Here is a 13191-nt window from a genome sequence, read left to right as displayed (position 1 = left end):
ATCCCCAGGCGCTGTATAATCCTCTGGGTTTAGCGCTTCCCCCTTGATTATAATAATAATATAGGAGTCGTACAGAGCCTGAGGTATGAGTGGAGAATTCCCTTTTGGGGGAATACTGCTCTAAAATGTAATACCCAGCTAGACACCACCTCTCAAAAGAGGTTCTTGAATGCCGGCGAGACGCTTGAACCAAGGTATTGGCCTGACTTCCCTAGTACTTGGCTCAAACCTGATTGTCCCCCATTTTTCAATGTGCCGAATGATCCTTATGATCGCTAGAAGATGAAAGTTGTACTTTTGTGGATGTTGCATCAACAGCCACTAGGAAATAAATGACAAAAACAGCAATATTCAGAAATCAACACATACAATGGAATTAAGAAAACCCTTACCACGGGATAAGAGCAAAGGATCAAGTTGGCTTATACGCAATCATCGAAAACTACCCCTTAATGCAGTTCTGTAAACCTACCTCTTAGTATGGAGAATAAGACATGTATACGTACATGTGACAGTTTGCGTCTTTTACTCACCCCGGTCTTATGTATTCATGTTGATTTATCAACCAGACTGTTGCTGCCAGCAGTCCACTGACCAAATTGATCAGAGTTCTTCTCAACTTGAACACCTCATAAGTTACACAGCCCACAGATGGGAGACTGTAACACCTTAAAAGCACGTACGTCCCTCCGTCTTCGAGTAACATGTTCATTTTTCCACTATAATCTACCTTATCCATAATTGCTATCGCATTTGATTTGTTTCATAAAGGAAGTCCAGGATCTTTCCTAAATTCATGGTATAACAAATCTAAGGACAATTGTGTTGCAGAGGTCTGAGATTTGCTCAGACCTCTGCAACACAGTTGTCTTCGAAGATTTGTTAATTTATACCATGAATTAAGGAGAGATCCTGGACTTCACCTTACGAAACAAATGGCGATAATTATACACAAGGTAGAGTATAGTGGAAAAATTAACGTGTTATTAGAAGACTGGGGAACATGCGTACCTCTTAAGCATAGAGGAACAAATAAATATAGGAAGAAACCTAAAAAGGTGAGATGATAGGAAGTGCTTGAAACTGAATTAACAAGGCAAAGATCAACAAAGATCGGTATCTGATCGGGTTATCCTAAATCTCCCAAATGTATGTTAAACTAGTGCACATTATTATCATCAAGGGGAAGCGCTAAACCCGGAGGATTATACAGCGCCTGGGGGGGGGGATGTGGAAGGCATTCAGGCTTAATTCGGGGAACTGGAGCACACATCCAATTCCCTAAATCAAGAGCCCCTCACCAACATCAAGGAACCTTCCTTGAGGGGAAACTAGTGCACAGACACTATAAATGAAATCAACAGCAAATACAAAAAAAAGTTATCCTATTCTCACGGTCACTAACTACACTGTTGATGATAAACGTTATAAAGCTACATGCATATCAAATGCCTAGAAATGCAGAATACTATGTCTAGAAATAAGCGGTACATGTATGTAACGTTCTAGACAATGGTTATTAGCATGTGTCACTCGAGCGCATCATTATGCAAGGAAAGATTTTATTAATATAATCAAGGGAGAAGCACTAAACCCGTAGGATTATACAGCACCTGTGGAGGGGATATGGAAGGTATTCAGGTTTAATTCAGGGAATTGGAGCACATATCCAATTCCCTAGATCAAGAGCCTCTCACCAGCGTCAAGGAACCTTCCTTGAGGGATGCAAGGAGAGAGTTACTGTTAAATATGAAGTGATTGCTGGTACTATTACCTTAACAACGTCCCACATCTGTGCAGCCTATTTTAGTATTTAACTTAATGTTATATATGCAGGCTATTAACAGTTACACTTGCTATTTTCAAAGGTTTATTGACAAATTTATTAATACATCAAAAATGTACCTTAAAACCAAGAACCACTGCAACATGACGCCACCAACAACTTGGCTATATCAAGGATCAAAACAAATTTAATAGTAACTTATTAACTCCTCTTTAATTGAAATTTATCAGACTAAAATTTCCTGGAGTCTGCACCCGAAGGTCAGGAGATAATGTCCTTTCATTAAGGGTTTTTCAGAGGTAAGAACCTGACACGGTTCTGAAGGTAACCTGCCAGTAATAAGAAAGTTGCAATTATGTTTTGCTTATTGCATCTATGCTTGGCCTCAACACGAAGATAAACAAATCATTTATAAACAGTCATCTCCAAGAGGCGCATCCTACTCTACCCGTCCATCTGATGGAGCGAGAATATCAGGACTCACAAAGTGTTAGCCACTTTAAAAAAAAAAAAAAAAAAAAAAAAAATTCGACAGGATTTATAACTACACACATCTGTGTAGCCGCTGGTTCCCTTATCCTAAACTGGTCCCTGGAGTTAACCAACAGGTGCAAAGAAGAAAGTCAGCTAGTGTAGCCTGGGGGATACCTGGGTAAGTGTACAGGAGTGAGGGAACACTGTCACAGGTACACTCGTCGAAGGTCGCCAGGCGCTGTGATGACACTACACTGAGGACACAACTTCTTGGCCGCCTGTATGAGAGAAGTTTGCTTCACTGCTTTGTAAGCTGATATTCAAACATAACTAAAATGCTAAATAAAATGCATTTTCCCTATAAAATATGTCTGGCTCATGGCCGCCGGACTCCGGGTGTAGGAAGACTCGAAACTTATTAAAATTATATATAGATACATAAAGGTAACTAACACATATGTTCCCGACAGATTTAACATGTTTATTTTAAATCAAATGTTAACAGAATTATTGCGAAGAAATTTAACTATGTAGCGAACTTATTTTCATGATTAAAATTAAAAAGCAAACGCATCTTTTTTTTAATAAAGACTTGGATACCAAAGATATAATCTACAGTTAAAAAATGTTAGTTTATAAATCTGCATCTAAGAAAGTTTAAAATAAAAATGTGAATATAAAATGAGAGAAGAGTAACGTATGATAAAGCAGTGTTAATAGGAACAAAAGCCTCTCTTAAGAAACATGACAACTGAAAACAGTCTGTGAATCCTCAAGTATTTAAATCGTGTAAAAAAAAAAGGGGAGGGGGGATGGTGTTAAGGATAAAAATTTTACACAAGATTTTTACAATTTAAAATTAGATAACTAGGGAAGAGTATATGGAGAGTAAAAGATTTACGAAAGTAAATAAAGAAAAACTGGCGAGTATTTATAAATAAATTTTGCCAAGAACAAGAGGAGGTTCAGGAGACAGAAGTTGAGAGTCTGGTAAGCTTAGTGGCAGCCAAGAGTGAAAGTGGCGAGACGTTCAGTGGGAAAGTGGAGGTAATGGAGACAAAACTTTCGAGATATTAAATGTGAATGGGGAGGATTTCTCACACAGGTCAAGGAAGAATAGAATGTTAGGAGGAAGAACCTAGAGGTGAGTATGAAGTGACGCAATGGGCAACGTTGAAAGTAATGTTGTGAGGATATATATATAACATGACAGATTCTGCAACTTGGTAGGGAACAGTTTTAGATCAGCGCATTTTGCAACAACCATGAAAAAAAGGGAAGGTGCCTAAGGATTGGTAGACATCATGCAAAATTCTTTATATAGGGAAAGGAGATATTTTTATAATATTCCATCGACATGCTAAACAAAACCTAGGAAAGGGAGATAAGTGATTTAAAGGTGAAAGCAGCTCCAATTTCTTGTATCAAAACCCGTCCATCTGCATCAAGGCGCCCTTGAAGGCAGAGGTAACAAGAGTAATAATAGGGAAACAATTGTATTGAGTATACCTGGCAAATTGCACGGCGGAATTATCAAGAAAGAGGAGAAAGAAAGATCACAGAAGAAAAAAAATTGGAAGGGTATGAATGTTGGAAAAGTATGGATTTGAATATTTATGTTGGAGTGCCAGCAAGGTAACACGTACGACGCCATTCAAAGAAACCAGCTAGATATATTAAAGTTCCGAAGGTGGGAAGCACAGTGCTGGCATTCTGAAGGATGGGAGGTGACGTGGTTCAGTGAATTATTTGAAGTGTATGTTTGCACACTAGTGTCTGTTTTCCTTATTTAGGTCACGCAGCCTTGGTGGAAAATAGCCGTTTGAAAAAATGAGAGAAAGTAGCTTGATATTCCGTAATGTGAAGAAAAATATAAATGAAGATGCCAGGCAGGCTTTAGGGAAAGTAATGGTTTAGTGACTCACCAGAGCTGGAAGCCAACACTGCTGGCAGTGAACGTGCCAACATGATACAGACACCAGTGGCCTCACGTACTCCCCCTGTATCAGCGTGGTAGCCAGCCAGTCACCAGTTTCCACCATTATCATGGAAAAGAAAAAAAAATATTACTAAGAGCCACAGTAAAGTAGGTAAATATTAGATGTTAATTTGAATGTTATTTAAAAAAATATAATTTAAGTAAAATTTACTACAGCTTTTCAACCAAACATTTTACCGACCTCTAGAGTACTTAGTACGTAACAAGCCAACAAAATGTGTGGAAAGTTTCTTAGGAATATATCAAGTACTACAAATAAATTACTTACACTACACCTCATCAACTTTTAAAATATGGCAAACCAGCATCCATAAGCCCCAGCTACTATTCACCCCTTTCACTCGTTTTAAACTTCTTAAAACTCAAAAGCAATGTTTTAAGAGGTTCCAGGATTCAGTGCATTTAGTAGCCACTTTGTGCAAGTACCAAGAAAATGGTGCACAGTGCAGAGCAAATATTCCAGAGGATCCAGCACTTAGTATTTCAATTCCTCAAAATCTCCTTACCACATAATGACTAGGGGACTTCAGTGACCTCTGTGTACACGAGACTAAGCACCCACTTTGTAAAGTTGCAGATTCTGTAAGAGCTACTCAGAGCTCCGCTAATGCTAAGTACTCAGACTAAAAATTTAAGCAGCCCCCAAGAATTTCAGAGGTTAGATTCAAAATCTGGAAATTCTAGAAAGCTCAGTGCTCAAGACGAAATCCTATAATTCATTATCCAAATGCAAGGAATTTCATATGATCTAGAAAAGTCGTCGATTACAGCAACCAGATACCAAGAGTGCCAAAAGGCCGCAGTACCAAAATGCCAGTCTCTCTAAAGGCTCAGAACCCAAAGACCCCAGTATTTACAGCTAATTCATCTACTGTATGTCGGTACCCTGAAACCATATTTAAAAATCCTAAAAACCCTAAGGTTAATAGGTCCACGTGTTCCAGAAGCCAAAAGTACACAACGTAGAGGTTCAGGAATGTAGACGCCAGAGTTCAAGAGGTTCGACTTACCCGAGTCAAAGATTTTCAGAGATTCTGCCATGCAGATGTAATATACACAGACTTTGCAAGTCTTTGACAAGTGTGACCATGGTGTAATAGAGCACAAAATGCGTGATAAAGGAATAACAGGAAAAGTTGGTAGATGGATCTATAATTTCCTAACAAATCGAACAAAGAGCAGTAGTCAACAGTAAAGTCAGAGGAGGCTTCGGTGAAAAAGCTCTGTTCCACAAGGCACAGTACTCGTTCCCATCTTGTTCCTCATATCTGAGACAGGGATATAAGCCACAGTGCCGTGTCTTCCTTTGCAGATGACACCCGAATTTGTATGACAGTGTGCTCCATTGAAGACACTGCAAGACTCCAGGCGGACATCAACCAAATCTTCAATTACTCCGATATGGAAAACGTGAGGAAATTAAAACTATATAGGAGTATAAAACAAATTCCAACCACACAATAGAACGAAAAACTAACGTCAGACCTGGGAGTGATCATGTCAGAAGATCTTACCTTCAAAGACCATAACGTTGTATCAATCGCATCTGCTAGAAAAATGACAGGATGGATAATGAGAACCTTCAAGACTAGGGATGCCAAGCCCACGATGACACTCTTCAGGTCGCTTGTTCTATCTAGGCTGGAATATTGCTGCACACTAACAGCACCTTTCAAGGCAGGTGAAATTGCCGACCTAGAAAATGTACAGAGAACCTTCCCGGCGCGCATAACGAAGATAAAACACCTCAATTACTGGGAGCGCTTGAAGTTCCTCAACCTGTACTCCTTAGAACGTAGGCGGGAGAGAGATGATAACACACACTTGGAAGATCCTAGAGGGATTAGTGCCAAACTTGCACACGAAAATCACTCCCTGTGAAAGCAAAAGACACTGCAGACGATGCAACATCTCCCCATTGAAAAGCAGGGATGTCACTAGTACGATAAGAGAACACAATAAGTGTCAGGGGCCCCAAGACTGTTCAACTGCCTCCCAGCATACGTAAGGGGGATTACCAATAGACCCCTGGCTGTCATCAAGCAGGCACTGGACAAGCACCTAAAGTCAGTACCTGACCAGCCGGGCTGTGGTTCGTACGTCGGGTTGCGTGCGGCCAACAGTAACAGCCTGGTTGATCAGGCCCTGATCCACCATGAGGCCTTGTCACAGCTCGGGCCGCGGGGGCGTTGACCCCCGAAACTCTCCAGGTACTAAGGTTCATCGGCAATACCACATCTCTGGTACTAAATACCAAGGCACCTGAAATCCCAGTCCAAAATGCCTAGGGTTATTCACAGCCTGGCATTAACAGTCCCACAGGCTAAATACTGTTTACAAAAAGTTCAAAATACTAATTTCTTTTTTTCAGAGATTCTTGGGGAATAAAAAGTAACCACAGGTTTTTGCACCAAGTGCTCTTGGAATCTAAAGTTCCAGGATCAAGGATGTAAACAAAGCAAAACCTGACATTAAACAAAGCCTGACATTAAACTTTTTGGAAATGCTGGTTCCATAGAGGCCTAGGGTTGTCGACACACCCAGAGACTGTTCCTCAGCATACAAGACAAGAGTTCGAGGTCGTAGCCTAACAAGCTCAGAGTTCCAAAGTTTCCATTGTACAAAAGCCGCAACACTTTACAACTAAGGATCTCTGTACCAAAAGGTTTATTATTCTAGACGAAATGCTGTAGTAATCTTATGGGTTTCATTTTTCTAAAGTTCCTGATACAAAGGACAAAATTCAGGAATCAACATACTGAACCCAATTTGAAAGACCTCAGTAGGGACTGCAAAATCACTAATCTTCCAGCACACACAGTCAGTAAACTAAGCTCCAGAAACCACTAATTTCAGAGATCCCTATACCTCAAGTTGCTTTAGATACCTGAAGCCTAAAGTTCCAGAAGACACCGGCACACTGAATATGAAGATTCAGGAAGTTCTAGTACCCATAAATAAAAAGTTCTTGATATCTGAGGATCAATAAGTGTTTCAGTGTTCTATTACTCAGCATCCCTGCACCGTATTTATGACGACGCGCAGCACACTAATGTATTAACCTCTAAAAAGGCTTAAGATATTCTCAATTCTTGGCGATCAGAATGCTAGAAAATGAAGAGATCGAGACCAGTATTGATCTCTTAAGATCTCTGGAGCTGCCTGGCTCTCCTCCCCGATCTACCTTACTTCATTAATGACTACTTTAACTACTTTCCAAACAAATTGACTTAAAACTTACGTGACAGACACGGCAGGAGTATCGAGCCCTGGGCGTCTCTTCTTCCAACTCCTGCAGCCTCGCCCTCAGGGCTTCCACAACAGCTGGGTTGTTTGCACTCTCGCCCTCCGCCCGCACTGTGTACAAATGTTAACTCCTTAATTTATGGCTCTACTCTAAATCCTATTGGGCGATATATTCACTGCATGAATTGATATTCATCATTTTATGTAGAGGGTGAAGGAAGAGGGGTCGAAGTAAAAGTGTAGTGGATGTGTGATTATCTATTTGTAGTTGCAGGAGAGAGAAGCTGTGCTCGGTGTCCATCTTCAGTGTTTAGTTTATCAAACAGGAAACATTAAGACTTCTCCCGCTCCAGGAATCCAACACTCTTAGTTAAGACATTTTCTACTCCTCTTATGTTACTGATTTTCTTTGTTAGTTTAAAATTGTGGCATCTTGTTCTCCGCTGACGGTGCTAAGAAGTCTCTTAATTTATCTTCTCATTACTTTTATAATAATACTTATCATTCGTCTTTTTCCGCACCATTGACGACTTCAGTATTTTCAATTCTTCATATAATGAGGGAAGTATTGAACCCATAAGGACTGTAGAGTCTGGGAGGTAATCTGGTCTCATCCAAGGAGATAGTTCAAATTCCTTGGATCAAGAGCCCTTCGCTGACAAGACACCCCTTTGAAGGCTCTTCCTTTGTAAGTCGTCATTTTTCAGGGTTACTTGCTAGCATTTTTTCGGTACAACTCGCTGCTCTCTGGCGAACGTTTTACTTGAAACCATTTCTGGCAATAGTTTACCTCTTCTCGGCCTATTTCGGACAATTAATAACTAATTACAAAATACAGAGTTGGTTTTGCAGTTGAGACAGTGTATGTTGTGCAAATAGAAAAAAAAAAGTAACCAAAAAGAAAGAACTCACCTTAACCTGGCCTCTGCCATCGCTCTGGCGCGTCATTGTTTACATTCTACCGAAGTGACGAGACTCACGCTAAGCTGTAACTGGCTCGAATATTTTGTGCAACCAAACGTATGGCACTAATTTTGCTCTCAAAATAACAATTTGCACAAAATATATACTTATTCCACGGTGCACATAGGTTATATGGCTTATACGTATTGTGCAGTAATACCAAAGTTCCGCCTAGTAGTAGTCGCTAAGCTTAACCCAGTTTCCCGGCGGCTTTTCAATACCTGCTGTTAACCATTTGTTTCAAATTTTTGTCTCCTCGATTTTGAAGTCCATTTTATTTAACTTTGTGTGTTGCAAAAATGCTTCAAAAGTGCTTATCTGTCTAGTGTAGTACAAGTAAAACGTTGGACATGTTTCCCTACACCTGATCAGCCGGGCTGTGGCTCGTACGTTGGTTTGCGTGCAGCCAGCAGCAACAGCCTGGTTGATCAGGCTCTGATCCACCAGGAGGCCTGGTCACGGACCGGGCCGCGGGGGCGTTGACCCCCGGAACTCTCTCCAGGTAAACTCCAGGTAAACACCTGCTGCTACTCTTCACCTAGCAGTAAGTAGGTACCAGTATGGGTATCATATCCGGGGAAGGGGATACACAAGAGGGTGAGCTGAGGTAAGATAACAGCTCTGACCCTGTAAAACTAATGTGTAAAACTGAAGTTTAAACAAATTTAATTTCTCTGAATACTGCCTTTAAAATAAAATGGTAATTTAACCGACTTTTTTGTGGTTGGTGAGGTGGAGGAAGTTGTAGTTGTGGAGGAGGAGGGGGAGTTGGAGGTTGTAGTGGTGGTGAGGGAAGGATGGAATTATGACAGGTGGAATTAGCGACTGAGGAGAGGAGTGTTCTTGACATATTAAGACTTCCACATAATCAACATACAAACGTGTGGCTACTAACGAGAGTGAGCCGAGTTGACTGAGCAGTGACTGTTGCTGCTACTGCTGCCTGACGCCGGCTCCTCTGGGGCTAGGCTATTGCTGCTACTGCTGAAAAATGAAACCTTATCAATATCTTAGAATACTGGATCTTTTCCTAACAGCTGGGTTAAGCTCCAACTCTCTCTCCTCGTGACACCACTTAAAAAATATATTCTTACTCTCCCACCTTCCTAGCACATCACCCCTCCCCCCCCCCCCAAGTTTTTTCGTTGTATAAATCAATCCAATCAGTCAAGATCCTCTGTTCTATAATGACTTCCTACTAAAGCATGCATCATACCATTCCTTTATCATACTGAATTCGAACTTTACCACAGAATAATTCTAAGGTATACCATGAATCATATTATCAAAAACTGTGTTTAAGTGTCACAACTTCAATTCTAGATTCTCTCAACTCTAGTTTCTCGTTGATGCATCAAAATTTTGTATCTCCCGTGAATTGATATTTATTAATAGATATTTCGTATAAGTATAAATATTATATTTATATATATATATATATATATATATATATATATATATATATATATATATATATATATATATATATATATATATATATATATATATATATATATCTCGACTGTACATGTGTCATTAAGGCTGCAACTTACCTGTACCCTAATATACAAAAATGAAGTAAAACTGTGTATATACACGGGTGTATATACCCTGTTTGCATTACGTATGTGCGTGCGACCCTATTATGACGTAGTGCCAACCTACCTTAACACTGCCAGTGGGGTGATGCGCCCAGCAAGACTACATTTACATTAAACATTTACCACATAGCTACAAATGTAAGAAGAGTATGTACTGTATGTACAGGTGACTTGTTGGCATGCATGTTGATTCACACATGTTGATAGTTCTGTGATAATTATGTCAACGGTTGATTTGTAAAGACAAATATTACACTGCACACTTAAGAGATGCAGAATCACTTTACCAAGGAGTGTTGCAACTCTGGAAGTGTGGAACACGTGTGACGAGCTGCAACTTAGTGATAAACACACATTATATCCATAAGGAAAGGTTAAACCTGCATGGGCTATAACCGCGGTAGGGGAATGAGAGGTAATCAACCTAAAGTTGGCGAGGGTAAGTAAGGTTCCCTGAATCAAGAGCCCTGTAACAGTATCTTGGCACCCCCCCCTCTATCCTAGTCAGGAGAGATGCGATGCAATAATTCTGTTCTTCAGTCCAGCTAGTTAGTTCTCTCGCTCCATGTGTTTTCCTCCAGGCTTAAGCATCTTTTTTTTTTTCAGAAAAGTAATTAAAACGAATTTCGAAGAAGTCAAACGCACTGAAAAAAAACGGCGCTAGAACACTGAAGTGTGGGCGAAAAATATTCACCTGGGGATGTGATCAGTAGGCGCTTGAGGTGTGTGCAAGGTGGTGGTGGTGTCGACTAAGTCACCTACGTCGACATCATGGTCAGTGTTGGTGTGAGCAAGGTGGTTGTGGGGCTGCAGGTCAGTGTCAGTGTACTGTGCTGGACCGTACACACTGAGCGAGTCATCCTCACATACTTCCACCACTTCGTCTTCACGACCTTGTACCACCCTCGTCCCCAGAGCTGTCATAAACACACTCGCACATTACAAATATAGCAATATCAATATTATTTTAGATTAGCAACTAGAATGTTAATGGTTAAAACTAGCAATAAACGAAAACTTGGTAGCAATTTTTTTTATAGCTGCCCAAAATAAAAGTAAATAAATATAGATCCCATTAATAAGATAAACAGAACGGGCAGTAAACAGTTGCACACTACATGTATATATCCAATGCAATATCTAAACTTCCAATATACATTCAGAAAGATCTATGTATACAAGTAAACTAAACATTAATATCAAGTATATTTTAACTTAAAATCCTTACTTTCACTTACCAATTACGACAGACGCACCTTGAAAAATTAATTATATTCATAGTACACTCAGCTAGTAAATTTACTTTCAACTGTTCTACACTTGAAATTCACAAATTATCTGCTTATACTGACGAACAATGAACCAATGTCATGACAGTGCAGTTAGAAGAAGCCTGAGTAGATCTATCACTCATTACAATATGATCGTAGGTAAGCATATTTACCGATCAACTTGCAATGTAAACAGACTGACCGGCGTTGTAGTAGCCAGGCTTAGGCTACTACTTCTGGCAGTCTGGCAGATACACACATGATCAAACTAGATACAAAGTGTGTGTGGTCAACATGAGAGTGGCTCTTGGACACTATGTACTTCACTGTTCACTTATTGAGGAATATAGACAGTACAATAACCTATGTGATATGTCAAGGTATCTCATTAATGAAAATAAGAAACCAGACATTAAGCAAACATCCTAATTTTTTTGCCAATAGAAAAGTCCTAGTTACTAGACAAATCCTAAGTTCCTAGGTACAAATACTAAGTTCCTAGGCACAAATACTAAGTTCCTAGGTAGGTATAAACCCTAGTTCCTAGGTCTATTGTGTATCCACATGCTCTTGCGTTACCCTCCACCGCATGGCTATAGGGGGTGCACAAAACGGCTACTTCGACAGCCGCCCCTGCAGCAGTGTACCCACCCCTGACCTCATCCGCTGTGCAACTGTCTACCTCAGATTGGCCAGCTATGTCCCGTTTCCCTCAGCAACTGTGATCTAGTGTAAGGCATGAGGAAAGGTACTCACCATGCAGCTGACCTTCCGCTCTCAGCATCTGTGTTGCTCTCACCCTCGTCTGACCACACCATTCGTACTCCTCATATTCTCCTTCAACATCCACCTCCGCTGCTTCTTCACACTCTCGCTCTGCCTGTCCAGAGTAACAACAGTGAGACAACCCAGAGTGACAGTGGCACTGCTCTCATACGAGAGAAACCTGGACGCCATTCCACAAAATTTCCTTAAAACCTAACAACTATGACACCTAGGAAGAAAACCTACAATAAACACTTGCCTTCTGCAGGTGATATTTGAAATACATTATATACATACATATATATATATATATATATATATATATATATATATATATATATATATATATATATATATATATATATATCGTTCCGAATAAGCAGAATTTGCGATCTTGGCTTAAATAGCAACGCTCATCTTGCCATATAGGACAAGTGAAAATTTGTGTATGCAATAATTTCGCCAAAATCATTCTGAACCTAACGAAAAAAATATGTTTGATTGTGTTTGTTTAGTACTAAATTATTGTAAACGTATTTAAAATATATTTAGTTGGGTTAGGCTAAAATAAATTGCTCTTGTTATAATAAGGTTAGGTAAGTTTTCTAAGATTCTTTTGGTGCAAAATTTAAATTTTTTACATTAACATTAATAAAAAAAATATGTCTTTAAACGTATAAGAGAAAATTTCAGAAAGGACTTAATTTTAAATGAGTTCTTGCTAATTGACCAGTTTTACATATTCGGCACGACATTTATATATATATATATATATATATATATATATATATATATATATATATATAGATATATATATATTATATATATATGTATATATATATATATTATATATAATATATATATATGTATATATATATATATATATTATATCTATATATATATATAATATATATATATATATATTATATATATATATATATATTATATATATATATATATATATATTATATATATATATATATATTATATATATATATATATATATATATATATATTATTTCTCCAGAGACTCGTCTGACATAAGTCAAACTTTCAAAACTGAAGGATGGGGTAAAAGTGTCCCGT

At 39.0% G+C, this 13191-nt stretch overlaps 2 protein-coding genes across 7 annotated transcripts in view; one reads left to right on the top strand and one right to left on the bottom strand.

The window, feature by feature from the left end:
- The window catches only part of LOC128685712 (uncharacterized), a 328233-nt gene extending 326256 nt beyond the window's left edge, over positions 1-1977 (top strand). Inside the window, exon 6 of the mRNA XM_070086000.1 lies at positions 1837-1977. Within this exon, the coding sequence (XP_069942101.1) occupies positions 1837-1977 (141 nt within the window). The remainder of the gene's footprint in view (positions 1-1836) is intronic.
- The window catches only part of RNF220 (ring finger protein 220), a 28450-nt gene continuing 17112 nt past the window's right edge, over positions 1854-13191 (bottom strand). For 5 of the 6 annotated variants that reach the window (XM_070083175.1, XM_070083167.1, XM_070083173.1 and 2 more), the window contains 6 exons: positions 12097-12220; positions 10764-10986; positions 9364-9452; positions 7501-7616; positions 4186-4260; positions 1854-2538 (listed from right to left, as the gene is read on the bottom strand). In XM_070083175.1, the coding sequence (XP_069939276.1) occupies positions 2467-2538; positions 4186-4260; positions 7501-7616; positions 9364-9452; positions 10764-10986; positions 12097-12220 (699 nt within the window). In that variant the 3' untranslated portion in view covers positions 1854-2466. The remainder of the gene's footprint in view (positions 2539-4185; positions 4261-7500; positions 7617-9363; positions 9453-10763; positions 10987-12096; positions 12221-13191) is intronic. The other variant, XM_070083179.1, reaches the window with a different exon arrangement.

This window comes from Cherax quadricarinatus, chromosome 1 (assembly GCF_038502225.1).
Source record: "Cherax quadricarinatus isolate ZL_2023a chromosome 1, ASM3850222v1, whole genome shotgun sequence".
Lineage (NCBI taxonomy): Eukaryota > Metazoa > Arthropoda > Malacostraca > Decapoda > Parastacidae > Cherax > Cherax quadricarinatus.
This window is presented reverse-complemented; position numbering and strand designations above follow the sequence as displayed.